This window comes from Aphis gossypii, chromosome 1 (assembly GCF_020184175.1).
Source record: "Aphis gossypii isolate Hap1 chromosome 1, ASM2018417v2, whole genome shotgun sequence".
In the NCBI taxonomy this organism is placed as follows: domain Eukaryota; kingdom Metazoa; phylum Arthropoda; class Insecta; order Hemiptera; family Aphididae; genus Aphis; species Aphis gossypii.
In genome coordinates this window covers 50,439,432-50,466,460 of record NC_065530.1, presented here as the reverse complement: position 1 = coordinate 50,466,460, position 27,029 = coordinate 50,439,432, and the positions used below count along the sequence as shown (strand labels likewise).

The following is a 27,029-nucleotide window of genomic DNA, read 5'->3' as shown; positions in this document are numbered from 1 at the left end:
GGGTACCTATTTATTATTTATCATCTTATTCGGGTCGTTTTACAAGTGTGTTTATAGAAATTTGATTATTGCAAGTAGGTAGCTAATTAAAATTAGTGATTATAACTTAAAATCTCTATAAGTAAGATAGAGTTAATGTCTTATTTTCAATTTATTAATGATAATTGTTTATTTTCTTACTATAATTTTATGTAATTTTGACAATTGAATATTATTATTGTATATTAGAAAGGAAGTTCATTTATAAAATGTGATATTTTACATAGGTATTAGATTTCTATTTTTATTTTTTTATTGTCTATTTTAGTATATTATTTCTATTTTTTGATTTTATAAATGATTCTTTAACTATACAGTAGCATGAATCATTTTTCATCATCTATATTACAATATAGTCAAGGTTCTATATAATTGTAATTATTTTGTTTTGTGTTTTCATTTTTTTTTTTTTTTTATGGTTTTAGTTATTCACAATTTTAAGTCAGAATTTATTTCAAATGTATTTTAAACGAATTTAGCCAAACATAGTATATTGTGAATTGCCTATTGAAATGTATGTCTTTCTAACAACTGTTAATCCAATAATAATAATATATTAATTGATATACCTATCGGCTATCATTGTATAATAATGTAATATAACTAATAATTATTGAATACATTGATTCATTTTAAATTACTATAGTTGATCTTTTTCCAGAATTTGTTTTGGATCCATTAAACATTTACCATCTGTACATACAATATACATTAGTCTTATTTGCTACATATACCTAAATCTATTTTAAATTATAATTTAAATTAGTAATAATTTAATAAGAATTCTTTTATCAATTTTAGTAACATTAGATTTATTTGGTCATAACTCATTACTTACTGTGTACAAAATAATAATATGGCATGCCATAATTTGTCAACAAACAATAATTGTTCCTACTTTTACTACAACTTTTAATATCACAACACTTCTACATATTGTATATATTTTTGTAGGCATTTTTGTACATTATACATATTGTTTTACACAAATTAATTAGTAGTTTTCTAATGTGTTTAATACAATAAAAAATAATAATGAATATAATAATTTAAAAATTAAAATTAGCAACTGATAATTATACACCTCTATGGCTCTATATAATATAATAATTGCATAATAATAACATAAATCATTTAACTTTCCTAATTAAGTATATCAGTATTGTATGGGATACATATATACACACATATATATTATATATATTTATAATAATTTTGTTGGAAAAGTATATGCACACATTTTGTTATGAAAATTGTTACATGACTTTATCTTTATTATGACATATTTGGAAAAAATACTGTTTTAAGCAAGTATAAGTAATAATTAAACCAACAATTTAAAAAGGGTAGAATTTTTTCACTATCTATTGAATTGTGGTCTTGTGGAACTTGAGTAATTTAGTATTATGTTATTTGAACAGTATTGTTCTGATATGCCAGCTTTATGTGTTATAAAGTGTCATGTACTTATGTACTCATGTATTAGTATTTTATTGTTTATACTTTGACTATCGTTGAACAATTTTATATTTTATAATTAAATAGCTTTTAAATAGTTTTTTAAAAGTAAATAAATAATATTACCTGTATGTCCATTATTTGTTATGATTGTTGATGTGGGAAGTGTGTCAATATTGTGAAATCGTAAAAGTGGTAGATTTACTTTCGTCACAAGATTCTCCTCGATATCGATTGGCGATTGATATTTTCCTGAACATGTTTTATATTCTGTTGCCCAATGTAAAGGATCTAAAAAAAAATATTGAATATTATAATATATATATGCAATTTTGACTAATACAAAAATTTGATTTAAAACTTGTGATAAAAGCTTTAAGTAGGTCAGTGGCATAACTATGGGGGTAATGTAGGTGATATATCACCCCATAGACCTTATTTTTTTTTAATAATATAGTGAATTATAATTTGTAAAATATCTATAAATGTTATATTTTTTTACAAATGAAAAATATCTATATTTTAGATATATACATAAAAATATAAAATATTTAAAGAAAACAATAAATTACATAGTTACCTACCTATCATAAAATTTCTCTTAAAATTACTTTTTTTTTAGGTGGATTTAAATTTAATGTGGTTTAAAATCTGCACATTATATTTATTATAATATGTATGTCAAATACAAAACATTATTTTTTTCCTGCAGAACAGGAAAGTCGACTAGTAACTTTTTCTAAAATATTCAAAATGATTGGAATTTACTTGCAAATGGTTAGTCAATTTTTACATGAATAATATATGATAATACGAGTATGTTATTAATATATACATTAAATATCCATATTACATAGTGAACAGTTAGTATATATGTGACGGCTAAAAGTTGAAATCAGACAGAACTTGAACTATCAATGATACTTGGGCAAAATGTTAGATTTTAGCTTAAGCTTGGGTGAATCTAGTTGTGACCAACTTTATTTTTGCAAAATCATAGCTTCTTAAAACCTAATCTAATATTAAATAAATATGTTAATTGTTCAAATATAATTAAATATGATGAAATACTCATAAATTATAATAATAATAATAATATTAGGTATGTTAATTTTAAGAATTAAAAAAATCAATACCTACATTTAATTACCTAAAAAAATACAACAAAAATATTTTATGAGGTTTACCTGATCTCAACTTTTTTCCATAACATATATATTATGCAGAAAAGATATTTTTACAAAATATATTAATACATAGGTATCTATATGAATGAGTGAAACGAAAAATTAAACGAAGAAAATATTGTAAAAATTAGTTATACACTTTGAAATTACATAGCACAATTAGCATTTCATAAAATTTTAGTCACTGTACATTGTACACACATCTCCTGTATATAATAATTATTATTTTTACAATTATATCACTTCACTTATTAATAAGTTATGATTATTATATTAGTTATATATTTACTAATATATAAATATTGTTTTTATATCAGCCTAAAATACCTAACAATTTTCATCAAACATTTTTTTTTTTTAATTTGTTACTTGATTTGCGTTAAGTTAATATTTTAAGTGTTCTATAGAACATATATTATAATATATCTTAATAAATTAAGACTCTTAATGGGTGATTAAAATATCTATATAAAATTTCTTAAATAAATTATCTTAAAAATAAATATGTTAAGACTTAAAGAGGGCATGAAATTATATGTACTAAAATTTGATATAGGTACCTAGATACTCTTAACATATGATGTAACATTGATTCAAACTGTAATTGAGAAAAATTGCGACGTTTGATTCATAGTATAGAATTCAAACGGGCTCATTTATGAAGTAAATAATTACAGTGATACATAATCCGTGTGGTATTTATTCCAAGTAGGTAGGTATATTTCTTACATGAATTACGTAAGAACATGTAGATACAACTCTACAAGTCATATTATTTTTTAACGAACTAACTGATGTATTTTGCGTTTTAATTAATGTTTAGTTAAGCTAACGACTTCCATCTTGCTATTATTCAGCTTTATTTTATATATTAAACTATTCGACGTTGCACTTGTTATACTATTTTTTTTTGTATAAACAATGCTGTAAAAGATAAAATTTAAATTGGTTTTATTAGTTTATAATTAAATTATATTGTATATCAAAAACTAAGTACTTATTCGTTAAAAATGTTTACCTTGACCTGAGAATTTTAAAACTTAGAATTTGAACCATGAATATTTAATAATGTTATGAAATTTTATTCTTACCAAGCTCTCCAGAATCGTAACCAAATGATTGTTCATTTTCTCCGTGGCTTGGTGATCCGCATGTTAGACCTGTAATATAAATAGTTGCTTTAGTGCTATACATTTTAATAACACGTATTTCCCTTTATAGCGGATTAATGTAATAATCTATTTCTGACAAAACTATATAAGTGTAGAAAAACTGTAATATTTATTATTAAAATACCTAAAGGTTACTGGTTATTGGTTAATATTCGTATAATATGTGTTATCAAATAGGTAAACACATTTTAAAAGAGACTATTAAATAGTTTAAATAAATTTTATTCAGCCTCTACTAGAATTTATTTCAACGTTTCAAGTTTCCTGTACAACATAAATAATCTTGTACGTGTTTTAATGATTTATATGTTAAACACACGTACCTTCAATTAAAAATTGAAATATACCTATATAGGTACTTATTTACCCGCAAATAATTTGCGTACCTACGACACAACCTACCTTTATACTATTTTCAATACGACTTTCACACTGTAAACTTGTATTAATAAGAGGAATCATTATATTTTTTGTGTTCATTCAACAATTAGACATATTATCCTATATTTAATTTTAAAACTCCCGTTAAAATGTAATTAAAGTAACTATCTTAATATTAAATACTTTCAAAACTATATTTTATAAAAAAAAATAATGTATACCTACACGATATAGGTAGGTACTACCTATTGGATATTACATGAAAACATGTTTAATTATCGTAAGTGAAATTGAGTTGATAATCACTTTCAAAAAAATATCATAAATGTGATTTTCGATAAAAGTACGATTGAAAATTGGTAAATAACTAGATTCGCACACAACACTTCTTTATTAACAATTGGAAGATATAAATATATAATTGTTTAACGCATGAGAGTGTTGAACTTTAAATTATACTGAACCAATTTAATAATGTATACTAATAATATTTATTAGTGGCGTTCGATGATAATATATCGTGCTGATGAGCGGTCGTTATGAATATTATATTATATATATATATATACTTTTTAGTGTTGTGCTCGTTAATAAATCATAAACATTAAACATACATATATATATATATATAGGTATATAATGTTTATAGCATTTACAGACATTATAGAAGCGGTAAAGAATAAAAAATACGCGATAAAAATATTGTAGTCTGAGCGAGTATTTTGATTTTTCAAAATGACCCTGTGTTGTTTTTTAAATGACATAGCTGTTATTTTATTTATTGATCGATCGCAATATGTGTGTATAATACACGCGTACTATGATAGAAAACATCGCGGGGTTGGATTTGAATGAAAAAACGTGTAAAGTCATGTACAACGAGTTAGTGGGACAATGAAGTTAGCCAAGGCCCAAGGGCAACTATGTCGCAATCTTAGATCAAGAAAACAACAATGATTGATAGTTAAAGGATGTGTATTTACTATAGAATAATGGTAGGTATATAATGTATTAATTTAACGAAGACAAACTCTTGCGACGCTCTTACTTCTTAGTGTATATACGCTTGTTTTTACGACCTGCATAAAATCAATGACATTAATGTCAGAACTCTACAGGAAGTTGTGAGGATAGTCAACAAAAGTTACTAGTCCTTAAGTATTTATAATTCTTACATTTTATCGCAAATTTAAGAAAAAATGATTAAATTGTGATTTATGATTGCCGAAATGTAGGTGTGCGATTTGGCACACGGTTTCTTAACTATAAAGTGAGTACACGTATTTACCGTTTGGATATCATAGATGATCTTATACTGATTATCTATACAGTCTGATACACGATTGAATTAATGAATATTGATGACATATTCCATAAATAAAAATTATTATAATTCGTAATTCATCATAGAAGTGACATTTCAAATACAATTTAAAGCAAATGCAGAGTTTTTGCTTATAATTAATAATGTTGTACAATGATAAATAACAAATTTTTAATTCAAGGATAATAAGATATTGATACAACTTATAAACTTTGATGGTTAATAAAAAATAAATAAATTTAAAAATATTGACAATAATAGTTATTTCTAACTTTTAGGAAAACACATACACAAACTTTTTTTTTTTAGGGGGGGGGAGGGGGTAGGTTATACATTTTAATACTTATATAATCTAACAAAAAGTTTACACAATTTTAATTATGGGACTATTTAAAACTCCAGTATTTTTAAACATTAATTTTTAGGTAATAAGTACTTATAAAAACATGTTTTTTTATAATATTAAATCTACATTTCAGAAAGGGGAGTTTGAACCCCTAACCCTTCCACTTGTGTACGCGCCTGCTTTTAGGTAGGTACTCATTTAAAGTTTAAACAAAACAAATAATACCGACCACCAGAACTTATTTTTTTATTATAAAATAATAGTCAATAGAACTGCATATTAAATAAATTTAATTTATAGTTTCCTTAAAAAAACTCCTAAAACTTCCCCAGAAAATCAAAAAAATATAGCATGTAAATAATAGATTTTATATTTTGTTACGGAATAAATTGTTAACGAGTTAAATAACTAGGTATTAAGTAGGTACCATAACTAACAATCTAATTGTTATGTATTAATACTAACTGTTAAACCAGCTGGAGGTGGATGAGTGATTCAATAAAATATTATTGTCATTGACACTAATTATACACTAATAAACGATTTAATGATCCATTTAATGAACCAACAACTATACACACACAGGAGGGGAGGTAATAGGTATGTGATATGCTTCCGGGTAATTGATAGTATGGATAATTCTTTTTTTCTAATTATTAAAATGTAAATAAAAGTTTTAATTTTAATTTTAATTTCTAAGATTAAATTAAATGAATACTTTGATCTTACAAAAATGTATGTTCACTTTAAAGGTGGTTCATGATAGAAAATTACATCTATAGCTTGTACTATTGGGAAGTTAAAATTAAAAATTTCTAGTAATTTTCAAAATCCTTTGAAAAAAACTTTTTAATTTGTTTCAATTTAACACATACACTTTTTCATCAAATACTTATAAACCTAAGTATTTTTTATATATGGTATAATTTTCAAAATGTACCTATTTATATTTTAAATTATCGAATCATTTAATTTTTGATATCTATAAATGTCGATGTCGATAAAATAAATCACTTGAACATATTTTAATAGAAGGTTCTTTAATTCAACCTTTTGTATATTGCCAATAGTAAAGTCAATTACTAATTAGATATTATGATTGTCTTAAAAATTATAAGTACCTATATCATAAGATATGCTTAATTTAAAATAATAGTTAAACATAATATTAGCTAACAGCAGTGGTATGTTTAGAATAACTTTGAGGGAGGAGATATAATTAAAATTATCGATGCCCAAATTTCCCAACATTTTTATAGAAAAAATACAACTATAACCATATTATAAATATAAACTAAAAAAAGGTAGCCACGGAAAAATAAATAGCCCTAATAAATACGCTACTGGCTGTTAAACAATCCACTTTTGTATTTAATGATTATCGTTGATTTCAAATCTAACATATTCATTAGTTAATTACGTGATTTACTTAACAACAAGGAGCACTTGACAGCACCTACTGTACGGCGGAGCGATTACTTACTTTTCCAGTTTTAAAAATAATTATTTATTTTAAGAGGATGTTAGCGAACTATTCTTTTTCTGTCTCTAACCCATACACAACATAGACAAAACGCATTCACGAAGAATAGTTTCTTTTTTTATGAGTAACTTTAGAGTAAATTCATCCAAAAACGATAGAGAATAATATTTTTGAGGGTATGACATATCAATTTATCTAAAAATGATCTCAAAACAATTTTAACATCGTTTAAATTTACAACATTTTTTTATTTTGAAAGTCGAGTACAAAATCAAATGACAATAAAATACAAAACCGGTATGTCATACCCACAAAAATAGAATCGTTTATAGTTTTTGTAATAGGTGATTTAATTCTAAGATTACTCAAAAATCATAAAAAAACGATTTTAGGTGAAAGAGTTTTATTTTTGTTGCGCATGGGTTTAAGAGAGAAAACAAATAGGTAATACTCTGACATACTTTTAAGTTTATTGTTTAGATGATAAAATACATAATTATTACTTCTTCATACTTTGATATTTGATGTTTAATTCATTGGCTCAAATTAAGCCCATTTATTTAAGGATTTAAAATGTATAATACAATACAATTATTAAAATAATATGTTAAAAATGTAATAAATATATTGTATACTTTAGGCATGGATTAAAATACACTATTCTTTTTATTCAAGTACAAACTTTCAGTCTATAGTGAACAATAAATTTATGAACAATATTTAAAAAAATAATTTTACTGAATTTAAAAGTACCTAATTACCTAACTTTAATTAAAAAAACGAAAAAGTTATTGCTGGATATATTATTTTTACATTACTCGACCCTAGGAAGTTAGAAAAACAAATAATTCCATACGTATTTAAATTTGATTTTACAATAGATATTAAACGTGAGAAATGTAATAATACACATAAAATATAGTAGATATATTGGTAATTTGTACTAAGTACAATTTAATACAGTATTTATAATTAATATAACTCATCAACTGTAGGTATAGGGATTTATACAACATTTTTTAATTTTATATTTAATAGGTATTTTTTTTTTAATTCCATTATTGAGTAGCAATATGTACACAGTAATAATATTTCATAAATATTATATTTTCATTTTTCCCTATTTGTATGTAATATACACGGAAGCCACTCTAGATTGATATCGTATAATTTTTCGTGATAAACATCAAATTTATATGTAAAAACATGGCATCAAATAGAAGCACAAGGCCTCGCCATCAAGAATATTTTCAATTAATTGCAATAAAAATTAGAGGTCATCGCACACCAAATAGCGTATATAGAATGTACAATACACGCACAGCTCTGTACAGTTGCGCATCATCATACAACTGATGTTATAACAGAATGTGAGTAGGTCTTTGATATCCACATGTCCTATACTCTAATACACATTCAAATGGGTTTACTGTGAGATGAAAATCTAGCCTATTGTGATTGAAAATATTTAACAGCGATACAATGGAAGTCCAATCGTAAGGCATGTACACGGTGTGATAATATTTTTTTGAAATAACAAAGAAAAAAATTCCGTAATGTATTACACGCTGAATTGTACATCTTAAAACTATTTAAGGAGTATAGTTTAGGCGTTAATATAATCATACTGGGTGAGCGTGTTCCAGTTTTTACGGTTACGGAATAGAGAAGAATATGTGACTGGATTCAACAGCACAATCTCCTTATACCCTTCACGTACAATAATTGTTTAGGAGAGGGGTATAGTTTTTCTTATTAACTTATTAAAACTGGTAAGTTCTCTTTTGTCTCCTTTAAGGCATGTTCTTCACAATTAAGAACTTTGCATTTAATTTTGTTTATACAAATACAACCATTTAATCCTTAAGTATTTTCCAATTTACCTTGAAATTTAGGTGTGTGTAGTAGGACTGGTTATAATGAGAATTGAACAGCTAATAATATTTATTAATAAGCAATTTGTATTTTTTTTTTTAACTTCAAACTGTAAATAGTTTATAAATTAACTAATCAGAGCGTAAAAACTAATTTATTTTAAATTTCACAACTTACATGTCATGAAAATATATGTTTTACAAAAACTGGAAGTCTCTTGTTCATAATGGATATAAATTATACATAATACTAGTTTTAAAAGCATGCATATTTTAATATCCATAAAAATTACTTAAAGATTATTAGGATTTTTTTATTAAAAATGTGTATCCTAAATCAAGGGTCTCTAGTATTCGTTATTTAGGTTTAATTTTTGATAAGCATTTAAGATGGAATCTTTACGTGAACAATTTAGTAATGCGTTTACGTACGTTAAATTATAATTTTTATAGACTACGAATGGTAGTACCAATACAAGTTGTTCGAACAGTATGTTTAGCATTATATCAAGCATTATTTCAATATGGTCTCCTTATTTGAGGAGGGCTATCTTCTAATGCTCTAAAACCTTTATTAATTCAACAAGTCAAAACTTTAAATTATTTAATGTATTACTTGTGGATTTACTATTTAAAAAAATTGTTATTTTATGAATAAGTAAAAATAGAGATAATTGGAGAACTAAAAATTATGAAAAAACAAAAAGGGAACATTTAGCATACGATGTTAAACTTGTTAAAGTGACGTATTTTAAAAAAAATTTTGGTCAAAAATTTGTGGACTCCCTGGGTCTTACTTATTTTAATTCAATGCCTGTTTTTATTAAAAAGAATATAATCAACAAACAGAAAAATGTTAAAACCACTATTAATAACTGGTTAATATTGTACTTGGGATAGTATAATATATTTACAAGTAGTTAGTGTGTCTATTATGTATTATTCTTTAAGTTAATTTTGTATTTATATTGTTAAAATTACTTTGTAAGTAAATTGTCGCTCTCTATCTTCAACACAAGCTTAGCTTTTAGAAGGTAGATAAATCATTTTGTTTATTATGTAATTTTTTATATTTTATGTAATAAATAGATTTCATTAAATAAATAAAAAAAAATTAAACAAAACGCAATTAAAAAAAAAATAGTGATATAGGTATTTCTGTGATAAATTATGCCGACTAATTTACTATACCTGAACTTTTGAAACACTATTATTCCCAAAAATTATTTAAGCTGTGTATTATGTATATATAGATTAAAAAATTTTTTATTGTTCTCATTTTTATGCATGGTTTGATATAATTGTAAATAATGACAAGCTAACTATTGTTATTTGAATCATAATCATAGAAAAATTTAGAATTTTTGATGAAAAATACGTTACTGATATATTTTCATTATTATGTTTTAATAATTTATAAGTAAATATTTTGGTTTGAATAATTGAAAATGATTAGAATATTATAGATAATATTATTTAAAATACATATTAAACCATAATAATCTTCGCTATCTATTATAATCTATCTTCTCATAACTATCTAAATCTTATAGCAAATAATACATTTTGTAAATATACTATTGTCAAAGTTTAATGCAAATAATAGTTATTATTCATATTGCATATTATAGTTCATAATCATAGAACTTATATAGTTATACAGTATACTCATAGACCTGCCATGCCTGTATCACTGAAATTACGCATAGCGAAACGAGATAGAGGACGCCCGAAAGCATTGATATTAAACTAATAGATGCGGCATAACACAAAAATCTGTAAGCTAACATAATTGATACTATTATTAACCGCTAGTTGTCTTAAATTGATAAAATTGTAACAATTATCTGTACATATTATGTTTTCTCTCTCTTACAAGAGTTTTACTTTCCTTGTCACACAGAAGATGTGTGCGAGTGAGAACCATCGTTTCTCTATCCGTTAAGTTGGCCTAAAGTATAAACAGAGTATGTAGAATGTATAATGGAATGCCGTATCCATATGTTTAATATCTATGCCCAAAAGTCGAAAGTGACTATCACAAATTTCAAGTCTCAACAATATACATTTTTTTAAATTGGTAATTTTATTGGCGTGTCGGTCTTCAGTCAATTACATACAGAACTGGAGAGCGCCCTCAATTTTTAATCTGATTTTAATTATTCTTTAGGATCGAACAATGAATATAATAATATCATCCATATGGAGTAGGTATATTGATTATAGACATATTTATTATGATTTAATTTTGGACAAAACTACGGATTTTTGACAATTTTATTAAGAGAAAAAAAGCAAAATTATTGTAGATTTTTTTAACTCATTGGTAAATGAAACGAAAACATCATCATTTAATATTTATGAATTAAGTAACTACATGGAAATCAAAAGTACCAAATATTGCGACATATTTTAACATCGTTGATATAAAATAGAACAAAGACTACTATTATAATATTATTATTATAGAGTTATCACACATCATATAAAAACACTTCCTCTAGCGGTATAATTAAATAACGGATTTTATTTTTACTTAAGCAGAATACATTATTTGTCGAAACACTCGAAGCTATTTATTTCCTATTGTTTAGAAAGTTATGGAAATCATAAAACTATTTGCTTTTTTCTGTTTATTATAAAACTTAACAAAGTATTAATTAGTTCTTGATGTTCTACTGTGTTAGATAGTTAAGCTAAATTTAAAACTATTACTAAGATTATGGATTTAATAAAATAATATATTAAATAAATTTTTATAAACTATGTTATTAAAAATAATTTTTTTCTTTATCTGCAGTTGATAATTGATACAGGTAGGTATATAAGTACTTTAGTTGTGGAATTTTTACTATTGGATTAACACGTTAACACGTTTGTAAATTGTAGGTCTTAATTGTAAATAGGTTATTATTATATACATATTTTTTAAAACATAACTATTTAGAATTTAATCTAACAGTTTTGAAAAATATTGTTTAATTACCTAATTCCTTTAATGGTAGGTAGGTACTCTTAAAATGTACAACACTCATGGACACATATTCAAACATTATTATTACAATAGAATTATTAGCAAAATATACTATAAAACGTTATTTCATTGAATTACTAAAAAATCGTATTTCACCAATGAAAATTATTTATATTATATAAAAATAAACTTTTTTATACCGAACAAATAATTCTGAAGTTAACGCTACATTTTATTAAAAGTAATTAAAACAAATTATATTAAACTATGAAAATGTTTTAACTTTTACTTATAGTTGCATTATTGTACTTATTCTTGGCAATAAGTAATGACAAACAACCCATATTTCATGATAGAAACTGATAAATTACCGTAAAAATAAAAATGAATAAAATGTTATTAATTAATACACATTATTTTAATAAAGTACAGTAAATATAAAATTATATAAATAAAAATATAAATTGTACCTACATTTTAAATAGTTCAAAGTGCTAATGTTAAAGTTTAAGATTAATAACAATAATAATAATAGTTATTTTAAATTAATAAAATATATAATTTCCTATCAAATATTTTATTGATTCATGGTTATCATAATAATTTATTACCAACAAAATATGACATATTAGGTAGGTAAACATATTTTATACATCAACTAAACATTTTTTTAAATCAAATTGAAAATTTAAATTTAAATTATTATTATTTTTAAATGCAAAGTAAATATTTTTATAAAGGGTAATTACTAATTATGTATAGAAATCTATTTACAGTGTATCTTTATAGATAACTATATTTCTTATTGTGTACATAGGTCGTGAATCTTTGAAAACACATTTTATTAAAATTAAAATATTTATAGTATTCAATACTAATTTAATCATAACAGTATGGTGTTATATGAACATATTATTTTCAGATTTCACCAAACTTGTCATTAAGGCCACAGCATGTATATTCATTGCAATTTATATTATTATACATTGTGTCAATAAAAACGATATTTACATAATCATTAATCATCATTCATTATTCTTTTATTTTTGTCAATGTCAAAATGTTAAAAAATATTTTTGAATAAATGTTAACAATGTTTATTTCTATTCCCTAATCACTTGTTACAACATGTTAAATAGCATAAAATATAGCATATAATATGTAAAACAATTTTCTACAAATGATTTAAAAATTAACATCGAACAGATCTAACTATTATAATTTATAATACTCGTAATATTATTTATAAACATACAAAAAAGCTTATTAAAAATTAGTTGATTAAAATAACAAATACCTTAGTATAATTTACTATTTCTTGATTCATTAACCTAGTAAGAATTTTTCAAGAAAATTTGATATTTCAATTTTATTGAATTATTCATGTCGGTAAATGTTCAAATATCTGTATATTTAGGGCAAGAATAATGCTCCATGATTTGAATGTACTATAATTTATTTAGAAATAAAACTTAAAAATAATTTTTTTATTTTGTACACAAATGTACATATATAGTTAATAAATATTATTTATATATATATATATATAAAACCATTAACAATTATAGTATAGGTAATAAACACTTATAAAGTTAATTTCTATAGAGATAGATGATAGTTATTATATTAATGTGTTTATAACACATTTATATGTTAAAATATATTATGTAATTGTTTTATGATTTGATTGAAATCATATTGTATATTTGTAAGTCGCGAAAAATATAAATTTTTAAGTAGTCAATTTAAGTTACAATTTACTAAAACATTTAAACTGCCAAATATCCATGTAATAGTATACATTAAATATTGGCAATACATTTTTTTAAGAGACTAAAATATATAAGACATACTTAACAATTTTAAAAATACAAAAATATACGAAATTAATGTTTTTAAATAAAATTAAAAAATAGTAATTTAAATAAACCTTGATCAAGATTAAATTCATTGTTATTATCATATTATAATTATACTATTTCAACTTTCAAGTATTGTTCGTGTCAAAGATCACATTTAAAAGCAGTTCATGATATTTTTATCGGTACTCTTTTTATATATCGATAAGTGGGACTAATAACATTATATAGAAATAATTTGTCTTTGGAAATAAAAGTTATAAAGTATTAGATATAGTATTATAATCAACGTCCACAGATCAAAAATTAATCACTAGATCAAATAATAAAAAATGGTATATATTATATACACATGGTAAATTCATTAAGCATAATCACACCACGTTTATTCTTTACTAATAAATTCTGAATTTTAGATTTTTTAAATACTTAAACTTCAGGAATGTTAGGATTATTATATTAATTATTCAAGTTTTTATATAATTTAAGAAGTGTCCCGATAAAAACTTATTTTTTCTAATGGTAACTAACCATTTACTATAAATTATAAATAATTGAATTTTTGAAAAATATTGTGTATTTAATTTAAAATTTGAACGAGCACTTTGTGAGTTATTAAAAATTGTATACCAAAGATAATAATCTTTACTCCTAAGATTATTTAAAAAATATAAATATATTTAATACACTATGAAAATAATAATCATAGATTTCAATGCATCCAATACATAATATTTGTTTTCTCTTGGAACCAACAGCATCAATAGTTTAATAATATAAATAATTGAAAATATGGTCATTAAGTATGTTTAAAAATCCCCAAAATCAGAATTTATATTGATTCGTAATAAAATTAAAAACTAGGGGTTAGTATTCAGCTTGCTGAATCATTCTATAAATATATAATAATATATTTATATGTAAATATAGTTACATATTATTATGTTGAGGTTTTTTTAATATGGTATATATAATAAACACTTATGTAAAACAAAATTTGACTGAACTAAATATCTCAGTTACAAAAATTACTAAAACTAGCATGTAAATTATATTGATTAATATAAAAAAATCTTGGTTGTAATTTATATGAATAAATATTCGATTAAAAAGGCAGGCGCAAAACATAGGCAATACAAATACATGTCAAGAGTTGATAACATACATATTTTTACTACTAACATAAATGGGGTATATAATACAAATAATATAGGTACAATTTCTTAAACTTAGTGGGACAAATAAAAAAAAACAATAAGTGAACGCTATTTAAGGCGCTGTTGTGTTATATTTTTTTAGAGTATAAAAAGCCTAAAACATTGGCAACATTTAATGGAAACTTGCCATTCAGCAAAACACATAGACTTAGTAAAGAGAAATGTAAGCGACACTTTATAACATTAACACATACGACTTATTTTTTTCTCGTTATTTAAGACAAGCATTAATTTAACACCAGTAAAATAAAAAGACACGATTGCCATTTTTAATTGTATTTAAATATTAAAATAAAATTACGTCAATTGAAATTTAAGTAAAATATTATTGTGTTTTAAAATGTTACTGCAAAGTTATTTGTGTTAAATTCAATAATCATAATAAATTTAAAACGTAATGTTTGTACTACCACGGAACAATAGTAAAATTAAAATAAATAAAAAGTAGTTAATCTTAATAGATAAAATTAAAAAGATTCATTTTTTTTTAAATTATAATGCTTAGATATTATATTAAGTAATACATAGTAATATTGAATAATCTATTAATATGTGATACATACAATTTATCATAATAATGAATTTACCCAAGTATAATTTTTAAAATGATTGATTATATATTGATTATTATGATAGAATTATGTGTGGTATACACATATTATATTATATAATATTGATATGTTATATTGTATTATTGTTGTATAGGTACTTTAAATGAGAAATAGCAATGTTTTATTAATTTAAATTCCTAAGTATAATATATAAATATTAAGTATAAATATATGTAACATTGCTATTATTTAATTGAGATTTCGTTTAAATTAGTAGATAAAATTAATTACATGCATTTATTATTTATTTGCATATTACACAGTCATCATAAACTTACTCTTTGAACAGTGATAAGGTAATTAGCAATTCGGTATAATAATGGTTTTTTTTATACTTTTTGAGTACAACTGAACTCCTTATTAACCATGGCCCTTGCGTTGGTTGTTTTAAATAAGCAAAAGATTATTCTACAAAAAGTTAATGTATATATTGAAGTTGAATCCATTTTGAGGGACAGTTTTGTTAAAAGCATTCCCTCTTGATTTCAATCGGTATAAACATATTTTTTTAAATCATTCATTTATTTATTTTTTAACTGCAAGATTATGATAAGTTATTAACTTAAATAAATAAATCTACGTAAGTTATACATTTTTATTGAAAGTTTTTAATATTTAGATTTATATTCAATTAAAATCAACGACTGGCTGCAAATTAATTTAAGTATGTAACACGTGAATTGTATTATTAAACAATTGATATTAATATAAATTATTGTTTCCGTGGCCATTAAAATGAAAAATAGGAATCGACTATATTGCATAAATTATATTATATTAGTGCGAAGGATAAAAAACACGTTTTTATTTCACAAGTCAACATTTTTGAAACCATTATATGCGGTAGTTCGGAATCGGGCGGAAGAAATTAAGAAAAAAAAGTCATAAAACACTAGTTAACCTCAACGCTATATACTCGTCAGTGGCGGCTTTGGAGTTCGTAATTTCACATACCTTATCGTAGTTTAAGCATAATATGAAAAATAAAAAAAAACATTGTATGTTCCAATAATATAATAGTGTTTACACGGAGCACAATATAACCACTATATAATATATTTTGATGTGTTTTGTTCTAAGTAGAATAATCACTAAATAAAATCTCGACATTACATATTTTTTTATATTACGATTGTAAAACAATAATAATTAAATACGATATTTAATATTTATATTAACCACCTGCCGGAAACGACCTAACCGGTCTCAGAAATTCACGTCGAGACGCTGTGGCCGCCTAATAATTCATAATAGGTCAGTAAATAATAATACAGCAATTACCAATACGCCTAGATGATAATGTCCGCAAAGTTTGTGGATAAAATCCATTAATTAATATTATTATTTTAATATATTGTGATGCAAAATATTATTTTTCGGTGACTATTCCGGGACATTGGCGCTTGCAACGACTGTACGGAATAAACCACAGGTACATACATCGTGTATAAATTGGCGCGTGCGGGACAAACACGATATTATAATATGTATATTTTGTCCTCGTGCCAATATAATATAAATTATAATATGTATACAAACACAATTATTATTTATTATTATTATATTATATCGTAACGATATGGACCGCGTGTATTACATACGCCACTGATAGGTTTCTGTTTAGCAGCGAACGACCGCGACGTATGGGCACCTATTTATCTATACACAATATACCGCATATACCATATATTATTATTATGTATTTATAATTTTGTGCTATGCGATTTCTTGTGTACGGACAAGTGAAAGATCTTTGGAAAATTAAGTAAATTTCGTATTTGCGAACCGGGGCCACACGATAGAAATACACAAAGTAAAAACGTGTTTTGTTATTAAACCTTTTCCCTCCAATTGCGTTCAAAATTATACAATAATAACATAAGCTACCGACACAGAATACGTGTTGCGAAATATTCGCCGCGCCGCCGCGGTAGAGCAGTGTACGATGTATTACTAACTTTTACGACGCGTAGGTATTAATAACAATAAGTATAAATGGAATAAAATGAATCCATTTTTATAAAAAATATAAATTATATGAATGAACGATGAACACAATGTAATAGAAAATAACAGAATTCATAAAACCAATTTTTACTACCTACTAGCTGGTATTCGAATTTGCATAATTCATTTTTCCGATTGCGAATATTTTTATTTTTATTTTACTAAAAAAATAACAAATTGTATTATTCACAAATATCGCGTTACACTTTTTAAATTTTCATTCTTATTTACAGCTGCAAATTTTTAGCAAAACAAAATTTAAAATGTATAGTTAGTAGAGATGCATTCGCTGTTACTGGGTTAAGGTTTAGTGTCAATTTATTTAAATACATTTTTTTCGTGTAAACACATATATATTTCGATTAATGTATTATAACGATTGAACTATCCCATTTACGAAAGATTTAACAGCACCACAATATTTAAAAACCATATGTATACATAGGGGGTCTGAATAACGATTTTATATCTACCTTGTATTTAATAATAGATTTCATCGTCAGTATTTATACTTATTGTTTTTTTTTTTTAGATGGAAATATACCAGGTGAAAAACTAAATGTTTAGATTTTATCGATGTTTGTAGTATAAAATAAAAATAAGAAATAATAATATTATGATTAAAATACGTATATTACTTAACACATTTATTGGTCAACTCAAAAACTCAAATAAAAAAAAAAAAAATTAAAATAATTTCTAATACCTATTATCATCGTTGAGGGATTTTTATATTTATTTTAAATGTAATGTATTTGAATTAATTTTCAATATATATTGAAGTTTATGTATTTATTGATATGACCAGAGTATATGATACTTCGACTAAAATGATTATTTATTTAATAAAAAGTAATATGTATAAATATTACTTGACTAATTACAGATAATTCTAAGACCAAGATTAAATATATTGGATATCAATTGAAATTTGAGGTTGTACATTGTATTTTTAGGTTTTGTCTAACCTAGTTTTGGGAGAAATGTTTAAATCTTTGATGTCCTTGTACGTGCACATTTAGTTTTCAAATTAAAAAATAGCAACCCCTATTAAATATTAAAATTATAATTCCGAATTTGAATTAAATTATTTTCAACCAATTGATTTATAAAACGTTATAAACTACAATGAATATGAATGCGCAATAATACATTATTAAAACCACAGACAACATATAAAATACGAGCGTCTATTGTAAGTAGCTTGTAAATAGCTGTACATATGGTCGGTATTATGATTATTATGAAATGTCATAGCGTCAAATTTTTAAAACTTTTAAAGCAATTAAAACATGTTATGCATATAATACATGATTAACCATTAGACGTTATATATCATGTAATGTGAGTAAATTAGTATATTATTAATTATTATTAATAATTTCCCAAATTATAAACTATTTGACAGTCGACAATAAATAAGTACTTACATTAAATTTAATGTTTTGAATATTAATTATTAGGTATATATTAATAAGGTATATAGGTATATTAAATTATATTTAAGGCAAAACTACACTTAAAAATATGATTAATTATGGTCACTTTATAGATAAAATTGTAATTTGTAATTATTAATTATTATATTATACAATATGCAACTCAACACATTACCAATATACGTTTTGTCTGTTATATTGTATTCTAAAAATCTACCTGCATAATGTGATATTTAACGTTAAAATAAATATGTTTTAGATAAATTAACTTAATTAGTCATACCTGTATTCTATTATTTTGAAAATTCAGTAAAATATTTTATATTACAAAAAAAATAAATTTTCTTTCGAAATGAATATTGAGGTATATGTATACTCAAAATATTATAGTATAATATACAATTATACACGCGTATAATATTATAATACACATCGCGACACGGGAATAAAAATAATTAAAGTGACATAATTATTTACGACAACCGTCTGACTATCACAAGATCCGTGACGTGACAATATTATAAGTTAAAACGATATTATCGTGCGTAACATTTCGATATATTTTTGGCGTACTATTTAGGTAGATGGCCAGTTATTTGGATACCTATCTATACTTAAATCTATACTTAAGCGGTATGCTTTTACGAAACGGTGTGCTATATACTAGCTATAATATAATAAACTATACGATTAGCATTGTATATTAGCATTGTTATGAAACGTGATGTAAATAAAAAAAAAAAATATATAAAAATCAAAACCGGAGTTATTTTCTTGGAACACGTGACCGTATATACATAACTATACAATATTTAATAGTTGGCCGACTTTATTATATTTTGCGGTCTGTCACTGCTCCCATACCAGAATAATATATCGGGATTCATTTGCGGAAAAAAAACACACACACACATGCTGTCCACCGCACTGAATTCCAGCGGGATTCGGGGGGGACTCGCCGCATCTGTCGTCTTATTGGTGACCCCGCGCACATATACCGCAACATGCATGGCGTACAACACGTATTTTATTATTAAATATAAAATTTATTGTCGTTTTTACGATATGACGTTAAAGGGTTGAAGTGAATAGACAGTCGGTATATACGTTTGAATTTGTAAGTCGTTTCCCACTGGCCACTAATCATTACCACCATTATTTTACGATCCCGTAACGATAACATAGTTCGTAGGTATATTTATACATCCCTCGACCGGTAGACGATCGGTACGTATCCCTGTGTCGGGATTACTACTAACTATAATACATATACTAATATTATAACGTAAACGATGCATTTCACTTACCGACAGTCCAAAACACTGCAGCGAGTTTGACGAGCATTATAACGATTTTCTCGTTGCCGGCCGAAGAGAGTGTAACGATCGGGACTCGGGAGATTGACAACAATAGTGTTGTTACAATGAAGTGCAGTCGTTTTCTAAATCCCGGTTCCGTTTGATTTCTAACCGCGACTTGATGACGGCGTGTAAATGATATAACTGTGTATTTCTGAGTTTAATACAATGGGTATTATATTTTGTGTAATATATGTGACGAATACGACCAGGCGGACCACGCGGTACTGACGTACGGCAACTAGCGCAGACACCAATTGTCTGTGAAGTGTGAAGTAGTCGTAGTCCGGGAGCCGGGGAACCCAACTCGTGTCGTTGCACTGGAGCAAGTCTTCGCGTGCACGCGCCCCCTGGCGGCGGTCATCAGAGTTGATAGCGCGCGCGCTCTCCGGCGCTCCGTTATTGCAATAATAATAATAACAACAATTATAGTAATAAATAATTATAAGTTTAATTATTCGCCATGTACAGCACACAATATTCACAATATATAAATATATTACAAGATAATATGGTGCATTAAATAATTATTATATTTACGAGCAGTTTTATTATAATTATTAAAAACAATTCTCGTCGACGACGACGCCGCCGCCGCCAACGCTGTCTGACGAATCCGGTTTTTTGCTCTCATATTATTATACTCGATAACTAACTATTGTAGTGATTGTACGACGTTTTACCCACCGGATATGCATCAGAATTTTTTTGTATCAATGTCACCTCTCATCACGCACATTACGTTCCGTATATAGATAACATGGGTAACATTAATTTTGTTATATATAATATATTATGTTGCGGGAAAAGTCGAAACTGGGCAAACTTAGTTGTGATCCATGTCATTTGTACATCGTCTATCCGTTTTAAATTGAAATAACATTCAAATTAATATTAATTCGTTGTAGTATGATATATGGTTATAGTAGTGTTATTAAAGGTTGTATCAAAATATTTAAAAAAAAATACCATAAAGAAATTCATAAATCCAATGTTTGGCTAACGAATAGATTATAATAATGTATGAATAACTAAAAAGCAAATCATGACAGAAGTAGGTTACCTAAATTCAATAATAACAATATTAGTATAAAAAATAAAATGCATGAATTTCTTTAGGCATTTTATGTTTTTAGATCTTATTTTGTCTTTGCTGTTGTATATACCTAGTACCTACCTACACTTCCTTTGTTTATAAAAATGTTGAATTCGACTATGGATACACTTCAACCACCTATATTTAGATATTTTGTTGACCATGATAAAGCTACAATAATATAGGTAATACAATTTAATATTTCATAGTTATTTATATTTCATACCAAATAATCATTGTACAGTATAATATGAAAGGAAAATATTGAAATGGTGTTGATCACAACTAGGTATGCCTGATTTCTTTTTCCCGTTACAATATAAAGGTACACGTAGTTAATAGTTATGTTTGTATGCATGTATGTATATATAAATTGTATATAAGTATGTACGTATATATGTTCGTAAAAGTAGTATAACAATTATCAACTAAAACTGTCACCTCACTACGTGTACATAGTCTCTGTTTACCTATACAAGAAAGCGCTGTTTCATAGAAGCACTCAATTCACGCCCCATATGGATAATGAAGATAGTATCTATTATAAATATATATATTTTTTTACATGTAGCTATTACCAAGCATCTGCGACGATTTGAACAGACTTAGATTTTTTCATTTGTCCCGCCACAGTAGTTGGTATAATTTGTAGTAATAATAATATTTCTGTTATATAAATATTATGATATAAGTATCAAACGGCAAACATTCAAAATTATTTCAAATCATATGGCAAACATTAATATTTTATTAATATATTATTTAAATCCCAGCGATCGACACTTCCAATTCTCTCGGTAGTTGCGCCACTGAACTCCGAGAATCTTTCAGTTACATAGTAGTAAATTTAATTCACTTAAATATTAAAAATGTTGATGGTTTGATAATTTTTTTATTTACTTAACTGAATTATAATATTTGGTGTTCTGGTATAATAAGTATTTCGTTACCTTTATATTCGATTTTAAAAACGAGGAATACTACGTTGTTATGAACTGTAATACTATAATAGTACGAGTAGAACCCCTTCTCAAATCCGTTTGTTAAAAGTGTTAAAACCGACACAATTTTCAAAAAGACATTAATCTTTTTACTAAATTATGTATTTTCTGGTCAGTGATTTCTAGGTTGTGGTTCGCCTATTCGATATGGTGTCACAACAATCACTATGATTTATAGTTATTTAATAAAATATTGAATATATCGTTGTATTATACAACTTAGGTATCACATTTTTGAATGCAGAGAAAATTGTTATTTATACCTATGTATGTATTATATGAAATGGGATAACAATAAGGTAGGAATCGTAAATTCGTACATCCATTATCTTAATTATATATTATACTGCGATGATGGCGTTAAAAAATTGATTTTGTTATATTTTCTATATACATTTTTTCCTATAGTTATTTGGATAATATTGTGTATTTGCAGTTTGTACTATAATACCTACATGTGTCATGTATGCGGTATATCATATTGACATTTATTTAAAGTATATTTCTGATTGAATTTCTTGTGTGGTCGTGTGAATCTTAGATGATAAATCAATCTTATTATTTCATAAAGGTATTTTCATTATCATTATTATTTATTTTCTATATTTATATTTAAATTATTTATAAGACTTATAGACTAACTTTAAATATATAGTATTATTATATTATTATTATTATTATTTATACTTATACTAACTATACTAACAGTATACACTATACCGAATTGATATAGTTAAACCGGAATACAATTTAAATGAGAAATGTTTAAATACATACCTACATATATTTATTCATATTAATTTACATAATTTTCATAATAAAAATGAATTATGATTTTGACAACTCTTTTTAATTGTATTCACTTATAACTCAAAATTACGGTTTTCTTTAAATTCGTGTTTAATTGTAATATTTTATTGAAGTCCAGTGTCTTCATTTGCGGACTTTATTGTGGCATTTGCACCTACATGATATTATTTTATTACCTACACGTAAGTAAATCTATGTAGTATAGAAATTGTCATCAGTTTAATACTTATATTATTGAGTACCTACATGGTTACTTACATTGGTTATAGATTTTTTTTGATTTTATGAAAAAATGTGAGATTACAAAACTGATTGAGGAATGAGGATTATCATACTTACAGTTTGAACAACATAACGATTTGTTAGGTATACCTGTATTGAACGAAGAGAAAGTGTTTCGTTATGTACTGGAAATTGTTTTAAGAAACTGGTTAATTTATTGTCGTAGGTCAAGTCTTACACAAAAAAATGTATAAATTAAAAATCCTCACGAAGTGTCTAGTTATTCACGATTTAATATTAATAATAGTAAATAAAATAAATATTGTATTACTATAATAATATTCCTAACCTACTTAAACATTTTATTAGTAATTAATTAGAAGTATAATTTCTGTTAACATTTGTTATTATACTTAAGCTACTAGTAAGGCTGTGTCTTAAACAATAACTTAAACATTAAATTGTTTTTTGTATTACAATAATATAATATTTACCTAACTCGTTGAGTGGGTAAAATTTTATTGATAATTGATAATTCAAATAAATATACGGTTATTGTTAGTTTTAATCAATTAAACCTATTGTAAATGTCAATCTTAACCCTTGTATATTCTATATTATTATTTATTAAACCATAAATCATATTTAATTTTAGTATTTAAAATTTTAATATTCATTACGAATCTATTATGATACATAGTCAGTATATTGTATTGTATTAACAAAAAGTGTTGTGGTTTAAAACTAAAGAAATAATTGCTTAAAACATATACATGACCATGAAAACAAGACGTATAGAATAGCAGTAAGTACTATCGCGTGGTCACATACCTCGTATATAAGTCCTGATTTTTATATCTGAAGATACAATTTTATTAAAAATTGAATATTAGTTATTAGTATAATATAACAAATAACTATGTTAGGAACAAATTTATATAATATTAAAATGGTTAACACGTTATCTAAAGTCTAAACAACACGTGTGCTAAACTAGCAGCAACTGGCAACTGGCTATAATTGTTTTATACAATTAGCGTATAGATGTACGAAATGGTATTACATATTACTATATTATGGTAGTAATTCCGAACATATTATTTTGTTTAATCTTTTGGCTATTATCAATACCAATTTTAAAAACGCACAAATATTTGTATATAATAACATGCATTAATTTATTTATTATGAATGTTGTTAAATAATTATATTACTCATTTTTAATTTTCTTTTAATATAATATTATCATGCAGCACTTGATTATGCTAATAATTAATAAGTGTAATTACCGAGTCGAGCGTCAAAAAGACTGAGAACTAATAAATAATTATATTTATATTTTTTACTTGAAGGTTTCGTAACAAGAACAATAAAACAATAATATATATTAGTAATAATAATAATACCTCCTTAAGGAATATTTTGTTAAACAAAAATTTAATAATATACTACTATTTGTATAAAAACTAACAATAGTAGCTATTCACTCAACTATCTAGCAACTATAAACGCGGCGCATAAGGTACAAATAATAGGTAGCATAAATATTAAATAATATTATTGAAATTAATTTTAATTATACTTTTTTATCTAGGGCACTTATCAAAATTAAAATGCGTGTTAATATGATTTATATGTTTCAATATAATTGTTGAAGGATTTGTGATACACTTTATTTTTTTAAAGAATTCACTTAAAAGAGAAATTTAATTTTAATGCTCAGACATTTAAGTTTGTTTATACAAATGTTTTTTTTATAGTACGTCTACAACATACTCAAGTGTTTAAACACTTTAAAATTGAGATTTTCGTGAAATCCGTGGTTTTTATGGACACTTCCGAATTCACTGTGAACCTCTCATAACATTTCTTCTTCTTTTTTATTATCAGCTAAAAACATAACTATTAAGTTTAACCCCACAACAATAAATACTAGTGATGTGAAATTGTGAGTTTGTAAAATACACGTATTTCATATTATGGTATTATACACTCTTCATAAAATTATTTTCTACGGTTCGATGAACACGGTATTATAAAGCTTGATACACGTAAAATATAATTAATAAAATGGTAAAATGTAAAAAAAAAAAATTCTTTTTATTTACATCACTAATTTTAAGAAACTTTTCACAGTAACGGAAGAAATAATTTAATAACATTTAAATATTTGTAATGACTAATGATACAGTAGATACAACATTGTAATATAAATCTATAATATTTTAACATTTAAACATAATATATATATAATATATATATAATATTACTTATTAGTTGTGCTAAAATGTGTTTAGTTTTAAATTATTTAAATCCATAAAGAAAATTTAGAAAATATATTTCAACATACCTAAATTGTGAAGTTGGGTAGAAATTAAGTATTGTATTTTAAAATGAAAAAATAAAAACACATTTGTTCTTCATTTATTAACATCAATTAATTTAGATTTAAGAGAATAAGAAATGTAATATGAATGAAATATATGTATAATGTATATATATAATATGTAAAATCATGTATGAAGTAAAAGTTATTATTTTTACTAATGACTGTAGTTAGGTTAAATAACGTAACATAAATTGATGTTAAAAATAAAATCATACATTATTTAAACATTGTTTTAGTTTTAACAAATAATAGTCTTTTTTTAACAAGTATAATAAAAATACAATTACTTACATATTTTATATATTTATAAATTATGAACTTAAAAACTTCATTGGAAGATCTAAAATACAATTTATATATTTTTTTTAATCATCTTCGTTAAGCAATACTATATTAAATTGCTAGTGAAAAATTTTATATCATCTAGATACTGATGAAATTATATTTTATGGTCGATCAATTTGTAGTCCATTTATTTTATTGCTGTCAATATATCTACTAAGGTTTATTTTTTAAAAAATAGACGACGAACATTGTAGTAAAATAAATCGAAAGTGGCTTCATCATGAAAACGTGCTTTAATTTCGTAATGAATTAATTGATTGATGAAAATTCAGTGATTGATGTGTATTGTTCATTGTTCCTACAAACTCTTGAGTCTTGACAGTATAAGGGCGTTTCATTATTTATTTATGGCCAATTTACTATTTGTTTTATTTAAAGCGCAGTTAAACACATTCTACGTATTTCAACTAGTTGAAAATAAATATATTAATATTTTA

General features: G+C 24.6%; 1 protein-coding gene across 1 annotated transcript in view; it reads right to left on the bottom strand.

Moving 5' to 3' along the window:
- The window catches only part of LOC114130047 (carbonic anhydrase 2-like), a 28,495-nt gene extending 7,461 nt beyond the window's left edge, over nt 1–21,034 (bottom strand). The window contains exons 1-3 of the mRNA XM_027994934.2: nt 20,679–21,034; nt 3,776–3,844; nt 1,624–1,788 (exon numbers count right to left, since the gene is read on the bottom strand). Of these exons, the coding sequence (XP_027850735.1) occupies nt 1,624–1,788; nt 3,776–3,844; nt 20,679–20,715 (271 nt within the window). The 5' untranslated portion in view covers nt 20,716–21,034. The remainder of the gene's footprint in view (nt 1–1,623; nt 1,789–3,775; nt 3,845–20,678) is intronic.
- Nucleotides 21,035–27,029: the final 5,995 nt, after the last annotated feature.